Here is a 20,624-nt window from a genome sequence, read left to right as displayed (position 1 = left end):
TGTGCTGCAGCTCTATGCCTTCGCTGCAGGGCAGGCACACACGCGCACACGCACACACACGCACACACACACACTCACCAACAGACACACAATCAGGATGTGTCTGATGGTGGAGCAGTGATTAGATTAGGTAGAGCTCTGTTTCTGCTAAGCAGCCAGATATGTGCTCCTGCCGTACTCTAAAGAAGTAGAGCTGTGCTGTAGGTATTGTTTTTATCGTGTACCTTCAGGCTGTTTGGAGCTTTTTAAAAAAAAAAAAAAAATTAAATAAAAATAACTGTTTCAACAAATACAATATCACCACTTCCAGCCTCAAAGCAGTTTTAATTAGAACTCCTACTGTGTGTTATGCTGAAAATTAAGTTCAATCAGAGGAGCTAGAAGTTTCTGTTTCTGCTCTGGTCGCCTTTAGGGATTGTTAAGCCTGCCAACAACTGAGCATAACTGCAGGCTTAAGCAATGTGTGGACGTTTGTAGTTGGCTAGAATAGCACGACCCTGCTGAATTGCTTATTTCTGACCCAAAACATGCAGCGGGACACTGCAACTGTGAGCATACTCACACATGTGCATAATGTGCAGCAGTGCATCTTGGTGCATTTTTTTTTACTAAAGATAGAGGCGCAGCTTCGCTCTTACAGGCTGATTGCCTGCGCAGGTGCACAGCCCCATTCACCTGCATGCCGTTTGTGGAAGCGGTGTCCTCTGTCATGACACACGATGCTGCTGACTCAGTCGGATCGGCCTGCTCAGCCTCGCAGGCTGTTTTCCTTACATCCTCCACACAGTGCCCCAGCTTATAACTAAAAGCAACTTCAGCGCAACAGAAATGAGCACTGGAGAAAAGTGCTTGCTGTTCACTAAAATGCATCTCGCAGTGGCGCAGGCCTGTTCCATACGCTGTGTTTATTTAAAGAACAGTTACAGTAAGTGTCACCTCATCTTAGTGGAGTTTTAACAAATGTTTGTTTTGTGTTCTGGTTAATGAGGAAAGATGGAAAACCTGGTTTTATTTTAAAATTATAGAAAATTGTGTCTGATACGGTCAGCACACCTGTCTCACAGTTTAAAATCTGCTCTTATTTGCTTTGCTTGTTCATCATACTTATTATCATGCATCTTGCTTAGAGACCAAGATGTTACAAAATTATTTGTTTTTGATGTGTTTCTGTGAGGTCTCGAAAACTCATGAAAAGTCGTTCGTTCTTATTAATTATTCTTAATTTTAGGCTAGGTTTTACAATTAATTTAATTATGCCTTAAATTATTACATGTTTACTATCGATTTGTCCATCAAGTTTCTCTTGTGATTAACGTGATAAATGGTTAGAGATGCATCCATCATTCAGTCAAAAATATCAAAGTAGGCCAATATTCCTTTGATTGTCCCCGACTGGCCATCAGTAGGCCAGATATTTAAAATAAATAGATTTTCTTATTAAACACTTTGATAGAAGTCCCACAATTGTTGCACATCAGCCAACACTTAATGGTGTCTTTTGTGTTTTATTTCAAATAATAAAAAGAGAAGAAGGTTAAGACATATACTTTTTATACATTATTCTTGTTTTCAGTTGAATTAATAACATCTGAATCTATCTGAAGCATTTTTTTTGTTTGTTTGTTTTATTTGCCACCCATTGAAAAAAACTCATGGATTGGTTGGAATCGGTAGATCAGATCTCAAACAAAACCAGTAAACAGAATCCCTAACCAGAGCAAAAGAGACAGATATTAGGATGCCTTTTACAGAAATATTTTTCTTCTTGAAAAAATAGCTTGAAATTGTTTGCAATTAAAATGTTGTTATTCAAACCTTTAAATAGTATTTTTTTACTAGGTTTTACTTGAAGACAACTGTTTAATAGTTTAATAGTTGACTGGAACTCATCAGAATAATGAAAAACAAAAACAACAGAGTTATATTTTTTATTCTACTTAAAACATTAAGTAGAATAAATTGAAGTAAAGTGTTGAGTATGTCATCTGGTTGCTTTTTGTAATTCACATGGGTGTTAAATTTAAATAAAAATGGCCTTAAGTCATGAAATAAGCTCATTAAGCCCTAAATATAATTGTTGAGTTAGTTTATTTTTATATATTTTATTTATCATTCCTCTCTTTGTATCCTTTTACTTTGATGTTTAGGATCTGGACCTTTAGTATATCAGTCTCTGTCACGTTTGTCAGATGTATGCACCATAGTAAGGATGCATCAGACAGGGTAGTGTGATGCATATTGTTAGTTCATGACGTTCGGAATATAACTGACGACATATTTTGTATTTCAATTTGTCCTTTGCGATATTAGTATTGCACACACTGATAACTGTGATTGCTGTGCATTTGCTATGTATTCTGCAGCTCTGCTCAGACACAAGATACCATCTCCACTAAAACCTTTGCCCATATTTAAATTTAATTAGAGCGGGTAAAGTGCGGAAGGGGACAATGATTTAGCCTCTTTAATCCACAAAATGTCCTTAGCGCCTGGGCCGACCACTGTCATTCGTCACACCCCGGGATTACAACAGGACAGACACTGATTCACAGCAAAGACATCTTACTGATTCGGCTTGAGCTGGAAGTCGAGGTGCAAGCTGCAGCGGCAAGAAGTGAGACAAAGGCTGGCAAGCTGTTGATGGGGATTTAATGTCTGAGAGGAGGAATGGCGCCACAGCTGACAGTTGGATCAGGAATTATGAGTAAAGAGGGGAGGGTGAGGGACTGTTACTGGCACAGGAGTGAAGCTAGAGGAACAGTGATGAGGGCCGAAGAGGCTAGGCCAAGGCCAGGGCTGAGGGGCTCAGGGACAGGGATCGGGCTGACGGGCAAGGCCAGGCCTTCCATTCCAAGGCCCGGTCCCTGTTGTGCTCCGGGCTCCGGCCAAGCGGCCAGGCAGGTGTCCAGCTGATCTCACATCCCCACAGGGGAGGAACTGCAGAGCACCAGTCACTGGAGCTGCACAAATTGAAGTGTCATCTCTAGAGTCAAGATGCTCACCAATTTTCTGCCTGCGTTGGTGCAGAGTTGGGATTCAGCCAGTGGACAAATGGCTCCAGTTCCGCCTACAGTTTGGCTGAGCAGTGGAGGCTTTACTATGTGTGTGTGTGACAGACATAATGTGGCTCTTAACAATATACATACAGAACAACTGGTCATTGTGCTTAAAGCATCGGATGCTCTTTGATTTGACTGCCCACGAGGGAGTGTGTTGTTTTAGTTCTCAGCATGGGTGGAAAACTTGCATTAGCCATTAAAATTTGTCAGTATTTTACTTCAGCCACCTTTATTTATTGTGTTGGTTTCAAGAAAAATTAATAAAAATAGTTAAATGTATTTACTACAAAACTGCTAACGGTTATCCATCTTGAATTCTGTAAAAAGAAAAAATGCATGCTGCTCATTTTGCCCTAGAAGTTTCAGTCATTTCATACTTGACTTTTCAGGGAATTATGCCATGTACTGCAGGATGTTTCTTATCCATACCTCCTGCAGAATTAATATGCAGGAGGTATATATTAATTCCTCCTGTACATTTTTTCTACATTGTAGTGTAGAAAAAATGCTTACCACACTCCCGTAAATTAAAACTACCAGCAAAAAGGTCACTTTCAATCACTTACGTTTGATCAGGAGTCATGATCTGTGTCATATTTTGCAAGTCAATTGATGTCAAATAGGCATCAGAGACTAAATAAATGGCAATTTCCATAACTGGAAAAATGGTGCATGAGTAGGAAATGATTAGTTTACAGGTTTTAAATAGAAGCAGAAAAGAACAAAATTACAATCTATGATTGACATCTGTAAGGGGTTGAGCTGTGCATGTTTCTTACACACACAGACGCTGGTGTGAGCCTGCCAATAATACTTATGGGTAAGTTCACCCCTTTGCCAATTTGGGCTCCCCATTGCTTCCTCATTCGATTTCATATCTGTCAAAAAGTGAGTTCCTACTCAAGGGTAAATTTATTAAATTATTATTATTTATTTTACGAGGATCTTATGTAACGCCATGCTTTTATTGTTTTAGATTGTGATTCATGATAGAGGCAGCTGATTCTTTAAAAAACAGATAATGTCCCCTGATGAAACCAAAATAAGCGAGGAACCTCTTTAGAAAGTAATAAAATATTGCTTTGAAGCTAAAACTGTCTTGTTAAAGTGGGCAGCAAAACTTGTGTATTAAAAGTTAAAGTGCAGAAAGGTAAGAGGGCAAAATGTCAAGCACTCACTGCCCACCTTTACCTATCTACCTTCCTTAAGATGTTGTTCCTCCATTCCACGTGTCCCTTTTTCCTTGCTTGATTAACTTCCTTCCTTTCTTTTTTCCTTCCTTCTTTCATCCCTTCCTATTTTTTGAGGTATTTTTTGAGGACCATCCTCTGCAGAAATATCAGGCATAAATTCATGTTTTTGTAGTTGACATTTTAAAATGAACATGGCACATTGAGAACTCTGGTACTTTAGTTCAAAAAAGGCATAATATGTCAACATCTGTAGCACCTCGATAAATTTAGATTCTGTTTAGGATGCCTGAAGTAATTTAGGGCTCAGTCTATCATGACATTTGACCTCACACAAGCATGCAACTATTACCGAGAACTGCAAGGCAGTCTTTGAGAAAACCCCATCGATCCCGATAAACGACTGAAACATCACAAAAAGGAAAAAAAGAAATAGAAGAGAGGAGGGAGAAGGAGAGTGGGAAAAAAAAAAAGTCAAGCCAAAGTTAAATGAAAAATTGCTTACATACACGTCTTGCGCAGTCTGGAACATTTATTATTCTGAGTCACACAGGGAGAACAGAGGTGGAGGAGGATAGAAGAGGAGAAGAATCCATTTGGTAAAGTAGATGCAGATCGATGGGAGTGGAGGCAGGCAGGCCAGAGAGCATCACAGGAAGAGCGTGTGTTTGTGTCAGTACCTGTGATGTGTGTGTGTGTCTGCTTGCGTGCATGAGGCGTCCCAGATTACTTTTCCTGATTGATCCGGCCCAGCATCCGTCTGACCCGCAGGACATTTCAGAGGCTCGGAAGAGGCTGGTGGAGGTGGAGCGATGGCGAGAGGGAGAGACGGCCAGGAAGAGAGAGGGAGAGGAGAGAGAAATATAAAAATCAATAGCGCAGAGAGCATTACACGCAACTCGACCGGCCGAGGAACTGAGATAGTAAAGTCGTATTAATCTCTTTGTGTCTCAGTCGGTTTGATAGGAACTGCAATTCAGAGTCACTTTCTCTAAAAGAGAGCGGGTATCGGCTTTGGGGCGCAGAGAGAAAGAAGGGGAAGCGTGCTTTCTGCTATCGCTGCACCTGCAATAAATTTAGGATCAAGGTTTAATTAAAAACTGATGAAAACACACAAATAAAACCTCGGGCAAGATTGGGAGACAAAGTCTATCAACTCAGATTAGTTGAATACTGGCTCCATATTGTAGCTGCCAGGCAGTGCGTCTATCTGTGAAGTGATCCCGCATCCCAGCGTCTTCTCTGCAGTCTCTTCTGCCTCCATCTACCCTGGCTGAGTCAGGGTAAATTGATTGTCTTAGCTCTGTAGGAGAAAAGGGGGGAGAGGGAAGCTTGCACCAGGGCAGCAATAATAAAATGGTAGTTTTATTGACTAAAAGCAGACGAGTAGTGACAACACTGACCGCGCTGGAAGGAAAGAAGGCAGACTGTCTCTCAATCATGATCATGTTAAATTTTAGTCTAAATGCGCTCCAGGTGACTAAGTGAGGGAGTTTTTCAAATATTAGAGGAAAGCAAATGTTTCTCTGCCTGCAGCGGAGAAAGCTTGTCCTATTTTGACGGCGGTGCCCAGATCCCACTGGCCGGAAGCCCAAGGAGACGGGAAGCACTTTTGTGGCATCAAATATTAATGATCTTATAGAGTGTATTGATTATATAATAACTTTTTTCCAGCATCTGAGAGCCAACTGAAATGTATTCCCTGAATAATTGAAAATGTATCCATGAGCGGGTTTTTCATCTCGGTGGTTGGCTTGTGTAATTGCACTGCAGATTCCATCTGAAGCGGCGCACGTGTGCTGTTGTGAGATAAACACAAGGATAGCGAGGATGTGAAAGCAAGGTTAAACTGTGTGTGGGTGTTTGTGTGCGAGTGTCACCTGTGACTGTTTTGTTTTAATCAAATGGTTGAGCACCGAGCGTCAAAAAAAAGGAGTCGAGAAACGAGATGCGGCGTCACAAACTCTCCCTTGAAGAACATCAGCTTCATTCCCCCCCACCCTGACATTCTGTGCCCCCTGTGCTACGTTAGATGTTGGAAATGAGATTCATATGCATCTGCTTGCTGCTTCCTACATTTTTATCACCACATTTCGACATACAGCCAAACCCCTGCATTGTCTGCTTGCTGCAGCACGCCATTCACTTAGTATGTAAAGTGACGGCTTTGCAGAGTGGGTAAAAATTGTGTTTGATGTTTCACCTCTGCCTAACATTTCCTTTTTTCAGGGTAGCTTTTCAAGTTTACATGTAAAGGATGGGACAAATCTCTTTGATATGCATACTTCATAGACATCCCTTTCCCTTTGGTGCCCTGCATTTCCTCTTGATTTAAAGGATGTTGGTCAGTTGTGCTATATTGTATTTATTTGGCTTCAAATTCATGTTGGGATTTAACGATCCTTGTCATTGTTTACACTCCCACCCTCACATAAATTCTACATACCTCTGATCTAAACAGAAGATGACCAAGATAAATCAGATTTTTTTTTCACCTTTAATGTGATCAATAATCTGAGCAAAGCAAAAAAATAATAAAACATCTTTAATACCCATCTGCCATTATTTATTGTAGCTCAAAATTAATTTCAGCTTTTCTTTCATGCTGAAGAAAATTGTGATTACACAATCAAAACCAGGTAGGAAACCTCAGCTGTAATATAGCGGATGAAAAGCAACTACATCTTTAAACAGGACGGTGACCAAAAGCTTACGTCAAGTTAAGAGTGACTTAACCAGAGGCAGAACCTTATTTTGTTTTATTTTTTCAATTTTATTATAGGTCACATTAAAGGTTGAAAAGCTCTGAAATTAATCGTCCTTTTTAACCCTGGGAGGACAAGTGTAAATTTATTCACAAATATTCACAATATTTGTGTATATATAAAATATATTTGTCTAAAAATAAAATCCATATTTGTTTATAGATTTTTTTTGTTTTTCCATCCAAAGAAAAATGTTAATCTCCACTAATTTAAATCTTCACAACCAATTTGTCCCAATAAAGTTCATGCTCTTCCCGACCCCACTTCCAAAAGTAATCCTTTGAACTTCACCACACTGAAAACGAGAGGTGGCTCCAATGATTTGTCTTTGTGACGATGCCAAAAATATCTCAATATTTACCTCCACCTGTCAGCTCGGAGATGTCATGTCTTCCTTTCTACCTTGACCTCTCCGCCCCTTCCTCTCCTTTTCCCTCCTCTCTAACTGACAGTTCATTCTCATTTAGACCTCCATTATGCATTCCTGTCTTAGTTTACAAGACACATTGACAACAGAACATGTACAGACTCCATCTCCTCTCTCCCACCTCTGCCTCTCCCTTCCTTTGAACAATTGGAAGTGTCTTCCCCATTACTCAACCCTTGCCTTTTTATTCATCCTCCCAACTGATCCCTCACTCCCGCTCCTCGTCTCTCTGAGGGAGTAAATGAAGGCAGAGGTCATACCTTCTTTCTTCCTCTTCTCTTGCTAAATTGGCTCTTGTAGCATCCATAGGTAGCTGCGGGCGTTTAAGCTCCCCCTCGCTCTGGAGAGTCAGTGAGCGGAGCTCCTGCTCATTTGTGGCAGCTCTGTCTCTTCAACCAGAGGCTTGTTTACCTTCAGAGAGCAAGAGGGAAGCCCTCATTATAAACTCTGCCAAGGTCACTGCAGCCACAACGCCAATCTACGAGCTTCAATTGACGCGTTTGTTATTCTTTGGGCTGAGGAAATTCTGAGCATTTACAGAAATTACATCTTACAATTCCCAGTGTTTACTTCCATTTTCACGCCTGTGAAACATACTCCAGAGCTGCCTTTGTTTTAGTTTGACTTTAAAGGTACAAGAGTGTTTTTTTTTCCCACAACGATGCCACATTGCCAACACCCTAATCACCCCATTTTCTCCCTTCCCCCAAATCCCACCATAACCCTAACGTTGCAAAGTGAGTGTATGATGTTGACGGCGGGCTGTGCGTCCCTCCCTCCCTGTGCTCCGCTCCATAGGGGTCGACAGAGACACAGTGGCGTCAAGCAGAGCTCCCACAGCTCCAGGGCTGGGCAGAGAAGGGATTGCTGACACAGCCAAAGATGGTAAGGAGACTACTTCTGCCAAATGGATGGCCCAGCCATTTTACACACTCATGAAGTGATATGATCTGATATTTGACTGTGTACATAACTGCACACAGGTTTGGTGATGCTGCTGACTGAGACAGTTGGAACTAGAGGAGAGATTGATGGATGGGGGCTTTTATAATGCAGGCAGCAGGGAGGACGTGTGGCAGAGGAAGCTGCTCCAGCTGCTGACGTTTTCAGCATGTGTAGTTATTTGAGGGAGTTCAGTAGATACTGAGCCACTTAGTTTAAATTTAAATTTCTTTCTACATATTCATGCTCTAGTGGTTAAAATGATTCACACATGTCTCCTGTGATGTTTCAGAGGGACATCTCCCTCCTGTAAGACACTCAGACTTTCTCAAGTTTTTACTTCGCTTTTTTTGCTTTTTGTTCTTATTTTTAAGCACTCAAGTTCTTTTGAAACCTCTCAGTATTACTCTGATGCACTTTTCTCCAAAGCTTTTTCACTGCTTTGCTTTGTGTTAATGCCTACTGTGCTTCTCGACTTATTTTCACATTGCAGCAATAAACTTTTACCCACTACGGGGGACTGTAAGTGACAGATGATGTGCATAACTATGACGTGGAAGAAAAATTATACGTGGTTTTCAAAAATTACAACAGCAAAAAAATAAAAATAATAGAGTTACTTTGTTACTCCGTATTGCTTTTCAAATTCAGTCCATCATCCAGAAATAAAAACGTACAGGATAACTACAAATCTACCAAGACATGGCTGTTCACCTAAATTGACAGGCTTAGCAAGAAGTGCATTAATCAGAGAAGGAGCCAAGAGCCAAGCGGTAACGCTGGAGGAGCTGCAGAGATCCATAGCTCTGGTGGACAATAAACGTAAAAGTACAGCCAGAGCTTTACTGAAATGGTTTAGATTAAACCGTACTGATGCCGTAGAATTGCTCTGTCAACATTCTGGCATAACTCAAATTAAGAATCTGTGTCAAGACTTGGAAAAACTATGTTCACAGATGCTCTCCGTTCCATCTGACTGAGTTTGAAACGTTTTCCATTGAAAATGGGCAAGAATCGTAGTTTCTAGATGTTCAAAGCTGAAAGTCATACATCATAAGGCATGCAGCTGTAACTACACCAAAAGGCAGCTTAACAATGTATTCTTTGTGAACAGAATGCACACTTTATCCATGTGTCCTTTTTCTTCCGTTTTACAGATGATCTGCAACATAAAAGGATAAAATACAGTGAAGTTTGAGGTTATAAAAGGACAAAATGTCAAGATCACCATAAACCTAAGGGCTTCATAGTTCTAACCGTGTTTTATTTCTCTGAAGATGAGCAGCAGTATATGTATATATGTATACATATTTTTTATATCGAGTTTCAATGTAGGATTTCAGTGGGCGTGTTACTTTTTAAAAAACAGACCAATGCTGTATGTCCCACGCAGGGCTTGAAATATAACTCCTGAGGCTAAGCCGCAGCATTTGTGCACAGTCAGCAAGACGTGGATGCTATGAATTGTGTCCCCAGCACCAGGCTCCACAGTGGGAGAGCCAGGACAGCTGGAGCGTTCACAACCAACATGAAGTGGACCGCTGAGCACCACCAACGCTGGTGGGCAGGGATGAGGAGAGCAATATAATTGGCTGCTGAGACTCTGCAGGTCCCTGTTAATTAGAGGCAGCCATTTTGGTGTAAAAACTCCTCGGAATATGTCCCATGGAGTTGAAAGTCTCTCTGACAGAATGGTGCTCAGCGGGGAATGTAAACAGATTTAACAAGGCCCTCTCCAATCAACTCTGTTATGGCTACAGTAGACGCCATTCTCCCCTCGTCTTTCTCAGCCTGTCTCGGTATCTCTGTTGTGGCAGAGCGGTGAGTGAGCTGGGAAGGATACTGTCAAAAGAACAATTTGCATGCAGCTCTCATCTTAAGAGCTTTTAGACATCTCCCTGTCTGTTTGTTCTCTGCTGTGGGCCAGAGCCATTGTTCTCTCTCCGTATGTATGCGCTGCCTTTTGAGTGCGTGCTCTTCCACTCACTGCCGATGCATGGATGCAAACCTGTGCGTGCGTTTGTGTGCTGGGAACAGGAAGCAGAAGGCTGGCGTGTTTTCTGTGGAGGAACAGAAGGGTGTTAGAAAAAAAAAAAAAAAAACAGCCTCGCTTTAAAGGCTGTTCCAGAAATCAGGGAAAGAATATGGATGTTTTAACCCCAGGTAATCTATCGAGTAACATTGCTGACGTAGTTGTTTGGGAGAGATCATCTGAGTCTGACAGAGTTAAACTAGATGACAAGTTTACTGGAGTTGTGTGAATTTTTTAGGACTCATTTTTAAGGTTATGATCTACGGCATCAAAGGAAAGATAGATTACTTGACAGTTGTCCAGGAGACATTGAATGAAGAACACTGTTGCTAAAAAATTACTGGGTGCTCATGTATGCAAGCAAATTGGTGCTGAAAGGAAAAGGTGTGATAGAAAAAGTATTTAAAAAAAATGTGTATAAACATTTTTCTGTTAAATAATAAAATCTGTTGTTTAATTTATTGTATCCCATATAGATAAAAGGTAATTAAAGCCAAGAAATGAGCACAAAGTAAGTGTGTAATTTGGTCTCTTTTTTTTCCCTGGAAACTATTTCTGGAGTCAGAAGGAAATTTTTAAATTGTGCTTTGAGCTATATTATTAGAACACCAGCCCCGCCTTTTGATAATCCAGAAATAGAGGAGCAGGACTTGTCGTTTCTCCTTTGCTAAAACCAGCCAGCTTCCAAGTGCAGCCTTTCTGCTCATACTTAAGGATAGTTAAAAATAGACCGAAAGCTGAATAGTTGAGCAAGGGGAAAGAAAAGATCTGAGCGATGACTTACAAATTTGATGTAATCAGATTAAAGGGCGTTTGCATCATCAGCTCTTTGTGCCATAATGTTAGGGCAGAAAGAGCTTTTGCTGTTGTGTGACAGGACTCAAGTACACCTTTTAGTTATCGTGACTCTTCATGCAGAATCACCATCAATGCAGTCCATCAGAGATGGGAAACAGAGGATTTAAGTAAAAATAGTCTCTGTTCCTCTTCCGTTTTTTTTTTCTTTTGCTTGAGTGGCAAAACAGCCTATTTACTATCTTATGCACACTCTCTCCCTAATGTACACAACAGATGTTTCATTTGATCACGTGGACACGTTTAATCTAACTGTTTGCGGAGTTCCTTGTAATGTTGAAATAATCAAAAGTCGGACTGTTTTGGCAGTAAACCAAGGTGGAAATCACCTCTCCCCGACTCTCATTTCTTTGCACTTCTGCCTGCGTTTTCTCACACTCACAGCAACCTCACAGTCACTCTATGAACACTTTGATCCCGAGATGCTCTGCAAAAAAACTCCTATATAAATATGCAAACCTCCCTCTGTCACAGCAGCAGCATCAGCCATCAGACTGCCAGCTGAAGGGCTCCCTCTGATACTGTCCTTACCTGCAGTCCTCAGTAGACATCAATGAACTGCAAACAGATTATGATGGATTACTTGTTTAACTTTTTTGTGTCTGTTGTATTTATGAGTGTTTAGATGTTAAATGTACTGTGTGTGTCTGTGGTGATTTATGTGTTTGTTACTGTATTTATGCAAAAGATGAAACTTTAACAATTTGATAATAGTCCATTTACATTCATTCCTGAAGACTTTCCTTTGTAACATTAAGGAATCTTAATGAATTCCTTCATTAACATCAGGAATTAATTAAGATTCATAGTTATTAAGGGAAGATTTAAATGAGTTAGGATGTTTCATTTTATGGCATGACAGTATGAGAATCTATAATGTTAAAATATATGCACATATATGCATAGCTTTTTTTGATCCTCTTTAATTCTGCCTTCTTACTAAAGATGAAATTCTCAAATAAAGGTCAGCTTAATCTAATAGTTTGTTGTAATTTCCATTTTAATAGTAATAAAAAAAAATTTTTTAACATTCAAATTTAACCGATCCTAGACCTTTTTCTTTTTAACTTTCAGAAAGCTTCTGCTGCAGACTATTTGCCAGTGATCACAGCCTCCATATGTGGTAACAGATGAAACCTGTCTTATTTAAACCTCTAACTAGCACCTGGTGTTCCTTTTTTTGCGTTTGAAGTGCGAGGTGTGACCATGCCAAGATTTACAGAGCTCTCTGAAAGCTTTAGGAAAAAGTACCAATGAAAGAATCTTTCCAGCCTAAATAAAATCGCCTTTTAGGAGGCAACTTGAGACCAAGACTAGGAGATGGAAACATTCCCAGGATTTATTCTGCAAGTAACTCTGCAGCTGTAGGTGGTAGAAGTTTATGTGTGCCAATAGGAAACACTGCATGTTGTTGAAGTAATACACTAGACACATTAAGGCAGCCTCAGAAAAAGGATCACGTGTCAATTGTGAGCCACGGTGGTGGAACTGTTATGGTTCAGAGCCACATTCTGCACCAAGGAGATAATCATGTTTCATTGATTTATATTTGAAAAAATTGTTTGACTCTGTTGAAATATGGAGGCAGAATAACAGCGTTAAAGAAGATGGTAGTCCTAGGTTGACAGCACGTTCTCCAAGGTGAGACTTAATAATAAAATAAAAGAGCGATGGGTTGTATAATAATGTTGAGGAATATGAAGAGTTGAATAAGTTTGACTTTAAAATTATTCAACATCTTTTTAATGTAGAATATGTGGCATTTATTGGTTGGCAGTTAACTCAAGGAGGATCAAATGCTTCTGGTACAAATTTGTTATAAAAACTTCCTGGATCAAAAGTTCACATTTTATGAACTTTCCATCTTCATGGAAATTAGAGAAAATAATGTATTTTTTCTCTTGATTTTCTTTTGTCTTCAAATTAAGTAAACTTATTTGCAAGAAAAAAGATTTTCAGGGTAACATTTTTGTCATTCTCATCCTATCAAATGCCATCTTTTTCCGTCTCCTCCTTCTGCTCAGTCCTTCCTCTCTCGTGAACCTCTTCTCATCGTCCCTTTTCTCCTCCTGCGTTTTCTCAAAGATCATCAGTAACATGGAGGCTCCGGTGACAAACGGCCCCAGCGGTGGAGGCAACACAGCCAACGGCCCGACCACCAACAGCCGTGGCTGCCCCTCGCCCATGCAGACCGGTCCGACAAACGACGACAGCAAGACGAACCTCATAGTGAACTACCTGCCCCAGAACATGACCCAGGAGGAGTTCCGCAGCCTGTTCGGCAGCATCGGCGAAATCGAGTCCTGCAAGCTAGTTCGCGATAAGATCACAGGTATGAAAGGAGTCCTGGCTGCATCACACATGATGGAGAATTGTTTTATTTATGCTTATAGATTTATAAGTAATAGAAAATCACCAGGCAATTTGGGAATTTTTCTACCAAGTCTTAAAAACATAAAAACTATATGTTTGATACGACTAATTCACAGACATGCTTAAACTGAAGTAGAAGACAAATTATGCCACTGTAGTTAGATGTTTAGTTATACATTAAGAAGAGAACAAGTTATTATTAACGCCGAGTTTGTTTATAGGTACATGACTATTTTGCCGTATTAAAGGTTGTCTGTGTGAATGCATTGTTTATAATACAACCTTGTGCCGATAGAAAGAGGGTCATTTATTTAGTTAAGCTCATTCAGAATACATGAAGATTCAGTAAAAATACATCTGCTCAGATGGTAAGAAGTCTTGAAGTGAAGAAGAAATTACTATTGTAACTGCAAGTATTTGAGGTAGTTAGCATTGGATGCATTTACTTTATTCATGTTTGTTGCCAGCTATTGTCACAAGTGGAGCCTTAATAGAGTAAAACAAGAAAAAAATCTGCTGCGATAGATTGCAATATATTAGTTTCTCAGCATAAACAATGGGACAAGCCAGTTTTAAAGTTACTTTTGAACATGTTTGTACTGTTGAAGTGCTATTTTGTGCTTTTTGATGTGCTTGATCTCTGCATTTTATGCGCAGTAAACGTATATAACCAAAATATTAATTGAATTAACTTACGGCTGCACTCGAAATAATTCCAGCAGGTAAAAAATTTACTTGCAACACATATAAACTTTTTAATTGCCTTCACTCAAATACATTTTGAACATCCATGACAAATAAAGCCACTGAGAGGTTTATTATCACTGTACAAAAACTAAGGAGAAAGTTATTTTAGTGTCGAAGCATTTTTAGTCGTGAAGTAAACATTTGAATTTGTAAAGGACATGTAAGCCTGGCTGCAAAACATACATGTAGTTGTAAAATCACAGCTTTGTTGTAAGGATTTGACCAACTTGCACCAGAGAGAAGGAACTCCAACTCAAACGGATTAGAAGAGATTCAACGATTCCTCGAAATGTCTTGATTTTGCAATAGAAACATAATTTTTATGCCAACCTGCAGATTTTCTTTTCAACTAAAGCCACAAAATCAGGCTGTTTAAACACCCATTTAACAAACTCTTCCTCTTTAACATCAGGCATCAGTAAAGCAATAACATTTTGATGGTTTCAAAGTGATCCATGACATGATCGCTGGAACAGACAGACCAGATCCCAAGGTTCCGATAAATATCCAGTGTCATAATGCCGGAGCCACCATGCATAACAATGCACTCGGGCTTGAATTCAGTTTTTATGTGTCATCTGATAAACTGTCTGTACGTCCTCGACCACAAAAATAACCTCTTCTTTCATCGATCCATAAAACGTTGCATAATTTTTCCTGCAATCAGTGTGTTCTCTGCCGCCACTCATTTTTCTTAAGCAATGTAGCTTCGCAGATGCTTTTTATCAAAAGCTTGTCTTCACATATGTATTGTTTAATTGTTACAGTACTCACCGTAGACATTCGTCAGTCATCTCGGAGCTGATAATGCACACTCTGTAATTCATTAGAAGGATAGTTTTCCTTCGTTTCCCCATTTTTTCTGGTCTAACCCATCACTTTCTGCACTGCTGGTTTTGTTTTTCGCTCTCCATTCATATTTTTACTGATGGCATGTTGTATCTGATCAATGTCTGGAGTAAGGGATAAGGTACACGGCAGGCATATTTCTATAACATCATTCATACAGAAGGAAATTCAAAGAGCTTTACAGGACATCAAAGGGAAGGCGGAAAGAAAATCATAAGAAAAGCATAAGCGTAAAAGGACCACATCTGACTAATGAACCAAACAGTTCATTAGTCAGTTTGTTTGATCAAAAGCTTTTGTAAGCAAACATGTTTTCAGCCGTGATTCAGAGGAAACAGCACTTTTAACACATCTCAAGTTTTCAGGGGGTTTGTTGTCAAGTTGAGGAATACCAAAACTAAAAACTGCTTTGTCTCATTTAGTTCTGATCCCTGGAACAGAGCAAGCAGATCTCTGAAGACCTGAGGCTTCTGACTGGTTTAAACTTGACAAGCAACTCCAACATGTACTTTGACCCATTTCTTTATACCAACAGCAGAATGTTATATCTATTCCTTGATAAACAAGGAGAGGTTTACAGAGAACTGCACTATAACCATCATGTACAACATTTTCTGCCTTATAAGGGTCAGTTATTAGACAACTTCTCATTCTCATTACATGTTTCTTTCACAGAATGAATGACCTCATTGTTTTCCATCATTACTGCCACTATTTTGCATAATAATTAGTATTTAATAATGCTTCAGTTGTCCAGAAACAGCAGCTTGCATCTTTATATTCCTCCACTTACCACCATGTTACTGGCCATGTAAAAATCTAATTTCTACCAATGGTCATGATTGATCTGGTTGGTGATTTTGGATTGCTTTTATTTTGAACAGAGCTATATATGGACAAACACCTTTGGTGAAATGAAAGAAGGAAAGTTAACCAGAAGGTGATTTTGTTGGTTAAAGTCCATCTGAGGCTGAAGAGTTGCACTTTTAGTCTAAAGTATTCACTGGACTGAATCCTATTCTTTTTTTTTAAAGTCAAAGACATTTTCCTAAAGTTATTGCCTTTCAAACAGTATAAATTTGTACGAAAACAGAAGTATTATAACGGTTACTTGGTTGGAGAGTGATGAATATTTTCTTTTTTTTAACAAAAACCTTATCGCTGATCACATCGGTTGAGGAAAAGGTAAGTAAGAAGCCGCATTTGTTTAAGGTGTGTGTTAACAAAAAAAATTCTGTTACTCAAGAAATCAAACATCACACGGCCTGACTGGGCTCGTGTGCGAGCCTCACAGTTTGGGCGTTAGAGAAGATTCATTTTAAGTGATGCGCACGGCGTCCTTGTCCTCAGCGTGTTGAAGCATGGCGACTCAGCCGTGCAGCAAAGTGCCACATGTTCTCCAGAGGTGTTTAAATTAAGCAGCACTTTGCGGTGCTAATCACGGCTGTAATCTGGGCGTAGTGGCTGTGTGGGTGGCCATGCGGCAGATGGATCTTTGGTGGGTGTGGAGGAGGGAAGCGGAGGGTGGCGCAGCTCCCTGATAATGCTCCATAATGGCTTTCATTTTAGATCCTACTTACTGACACTCTACTCCTGATAATCTCATTAAAGAGCACCAGGCAGGCAGGCAAGATCACCAAGCCATGGGATGGCAAGCAGGCACTCATAGTAGGGAGAAGAAGAAGAAAAAAAAAAAACCACACACCCATGCATAGATACTTGTGTGAGCTAAATCATTAAATTTGATTTCCTCTTAACTAAAAGTCCAACAGAAATGACAGGTTGACTGTTAAACCGGGGATTGCTGCAGGCCGAACACTGCTGCCTCCTCCTGGGCTCTCGCTCTTTGAAGCATATTTCTGCAGCTCCACGGCTCCTCTTTAAGACCATCTTCCTCTTATGCCGTAATGGGTCACAAAATGGAGCCTGAGAGTCAGATACGTCAGGATAATGGTGGATGTTGTGTGCAAAAATAACCCCGGGATACCACATGCTATCATCATCGCTATCACCGCGGTCTCTCTCCACCTGGTTCTTTTCTTCCTCCCGCCCCTCTTCCCTCGCTTCAAGTGTGATTTGCCAAGCAGGCGCAGCGAGGCACCGAGCGAGCGGCAGATACTTGGAGAGAGTTTGAGAAACGTCGAGCATCGCTGTAAATTTGCTCTGCTCGTAAATGGGGACTGAGAGGAATGAGGATCTTTGTTCGCTCACTTCTTAGCTGTTTATGGTGCTTCTCTGCTCTGCACTACAAGGACTATGTGATGACTTAGCATCGACGCAAAAGTGTTATAAATAAATCCTGCTCTCCCTCTGTTTCCCCCTGCGGTGTATGCCTGTTTTGCTCTCCCATGGGTGCAATTTTCCCGTGCAAACTTTTAGGCTAACAAAGCACTGATTCCTTCCAGCAGGGAACGCCAAGAGGCTTCATGCTCTCTAACAGTCATCCAAATCATTAACAGACTAAGCCAGGTTTGGGAGAGGGAGGGTGGTAAGTCTAAAGAGATCTCTCTTCTTTTTTTTTCAGGCTGAAGCGTACATTAGAAGCCTTTCCTCATCTATCATTAAAATGTGCAAATGAATGTGAGGAAGATCGACATTTAGAGTCTTTCTTTTAAAATTTCTGAGTGTGTCAAGATTTAAAGAGGAGAGTATTTTTCTTGCTATGTTGAATCTTTACGGTTAGGGATTTCAGTAGCTCCAAATTATTCATACTGGTGGGAATTAGAACACCCGTCTTCTTTCATATTCTGTTATTCTGAGTGAAAAGTACAGAGCTGCTTTTTAGTTGTCAGAAAAATTCACAAAAATATTCACAAAAGCACTTTGATGCAAATTTTCTAACTATTAGTAAGAGCGGTTCTACTTCAGTGTCAGCTTTAGTATTTAAAACGTGATCAGGCGCACTTCGAGCAAACGATAATTGGCATGTGTTTCTCTGCACCTCTGTTTTTCCAGCTGTGTTTGAGTCCTGACTAACCTGCTGACAAGGTGTTAGCACTTGAACTTCTCAGAGGTATGCGAGACAGACAGGTCCTCAGCATCCTCGCCGCTTCCTGTGGACTTGCTCTTGTCAAATCCAATGACGCCAGGATGGCGTGAGGCTCAGGCAAGTGCTGGCAGGCGTAGACACTTCAGCTTTGTCTGTCACCCTGGCTGACTTCAGCCAGCAGAAGAGCCACCCCTGGGTGTCTTTCTTGTTCCCTGCACGACTGCCTGCTCACCTACCTTCATGCCTGCTTACGCAACTGCTTCTGCCTGGTGCTCTCATAAAACGCCAGGGACATGCAGGTTAATCTTTTATTTAAAGCAAGCTTACTGCAAATCCACACAAAAACACACACCTGCACACAGGCCCTGGGTTTCCACCTGTTCATGCCTTGTCTGCCTCTGTGCTTGTGAAGGGGACGCAGTGGTGCCTTGAAAATGAATTGCAGCCCCTTGAACATTTTCACTTTTTTAAGATGTTGGAGTCTGTATGGCACAACTGCAAACATACCAAGACATGACTGTCCAACTACACTGACAGACTGGCTATAGCCACTCGGGAGGAGCTGCAGCAATCTACAGCTCAGATAGGAAAATGTCTTGATTTTGCAACTAGTCGGAGACTTCATAAATCTGAATATAAATACACAGCGCTGTGAATTTCCAAAGTTTTCCTACCTCGACTTGTAAATGTACTTTTATCACAGCAGCAACAGCTTTTGGAATTTGCGAGCTAAAATATTCCCCCTTACAGCACTTTGCATACGTATTCCCCTCCATCTGTCTTTAAATCGTAGGAAAAGTAAATCAAATAAATAATGACGGATAAATAACCACTCTGAGACCTAAATCCAAGTGATACCTCATTTAGACACAAGTTAAAAACCTTTTTCAACACTTGAGAGAAATTCATGTGGACCTTGTACTGAATCAGCACTGCCAAACATCTACATATGCCAGTGCACACAGAAATTGAATTGACTGATCCTTGTCAGCAAGTCATTTCACGGGATAATTTTCCTGCATCAGCTGCATTTCTGCAGAAGAAAAGAACACATTTGTTTTCATAATGATGTGGAGAAGAAAATAACTTTTTTTTTTTTTTTTACGCTGAAGTGAGGATTGACTGCTTCGATGGGGCAGCAGTTTGGGTAAGGGGAGCTTATAGTTTTATGGCCAGCTGGTTTTTTGCATTCCAGCATCTTGTTGATTATTACCGGAGCAGTGAGCCCGGCAAAATTACAATAGCGATGGCCTTTTTCTTCCTGCTCATGTCACCCTTATGTTCCTCAGGTAATGGCACTTACAAAGCTTCTGCATCAAAGCCTGCATTTATTCTGTTTGTGCAGTTGAAGTAATTCTTATTTCTACATCAAACCCTGTAAGGAAATCATCTAAAAGCCCGCTGTTTGAAGTCCTTTTGTGCACGCTAGTCACCTTCCATGTGTTGGTTTTATACAGGGAATCTGGGGAACTGATGCAAATTATAGTGACAACGTAGCAAGCCAAGCAGATGTTGGCTATGAAAAATAGATGGAGAGTGATGTCAGATGTGGAGTAGTTCAAGCTGGAGCACCTCTGACAGACAGCAGCTTCACTTTTTCATGAAAGCCTCTCTGGATACATCCTTACATGAGGGCAGGTAAAACCTTTATTCATTTAACGTGGGCGCAAACTGCTTCCAACACATACTGTTCTAGTCACGGTTTTTATTTTTACATTTTGCCATGTTACAACCACAAACTTCAATGTGTTTTATTGTGATTGTATGTGTTGGACCAAAGCGAAAAACATAATTGCGAAGTAGAAGGAAGGAGTTTCATAAGCATCTGAAAAATATGGCGTGTATTTAACGGTAGCAACCATTAGTACCCCAAAATAAAATTCTGTCAAACTGTGGGAATTTAATCTGTTCATAAAATCAGCTGTTCAGTAAAGGCCAAATATGTCTGTTAGAGAACTGGATTCACGTCTAGTAAACACACCCAAAGGGTCAGAAAGAAAATTATTCAAAGGTTGAAAGCATGATGAGGTTATTCCCCAAAAATGGATAGAGTGTGGCAAACTACCAAGAGAGAGGGGTATCCAAACAAGACCAGCCAAGGAGAATTTTAAATGAAACAGAGGAACATGCAGCGATCTGTAACCATTACAGATTCACACCACAAATCCAGTCTCTATGCAAGGGCATAAAGAAGAACACCAAAGCATTTGGAAACAATTTGAAGTTTGATTCGATTCATCTTCCGTATATAGCAAATGCATAAGAGAAGAAGGTCTGGTCAGTTAAACAAAAGTGAACCATGACTACATGCAAAATGCCATGTTTCTTGGGAAACTACCACTGGTAGTAGTTTTCTGAAAACACCATCTTTACTGGAAAATATGGTCAGCATCATG

General features: G+C 40.4%; 1 protein-coding gene across 9 annotated transcripts in view; it reads left to right on the top strand.

Moving 5' to 3' along the window:
* elavl4 (ELAV like neuron-specific RNA binding protein 4) overlaps positions 1–20,624 on the top strand; it is an 88,641-nt gene that overhangs the window by 27,966 nt on the left and 40,051 nt on the right. For 6 of the 9 annotated variants that reach the window (XM_008407864.2, XM_008407865.2, XM_008407862.2 and 3 more), the window contains 2 exons: positions 8,240–8,326; positions 13,356–13,602. In XM_008407864.2, the coding sequence (XP_008406086.1) occupies positions 8,240–8,326; positions 13,356–13,602 (334 nt within the window). The remainder of the gene's footprint in view (positions 1–8,239; positions 8,327–13,355; positions 13,603–20,624) is intronic. The other 3 variants (XM_008407866.2, XM_008407869.2, XM_008407870.2) reach the window with 1 other exon arrangement.

The sequence above is a fragment of the Poecilia reticulata genome, linkage group LG4 (assembly GCF_000633615.1).
Source record: "Poecilia reticulata strain Guanapo linkage group LG4, Guppy_female_1.0+MT, whole genome shotgun sequence".
Classification (NCBI taxonomy): domain Eukaryota; kingdom Metazoa; phylum Chordata; class Actinopteri; order Cyprinodontiformes; family Poeciliidae; genus Poecilia; species Poecilia reticulata.
This window is presented reverse-complemented; position numbering and strand designations above follow the sequence as displayed.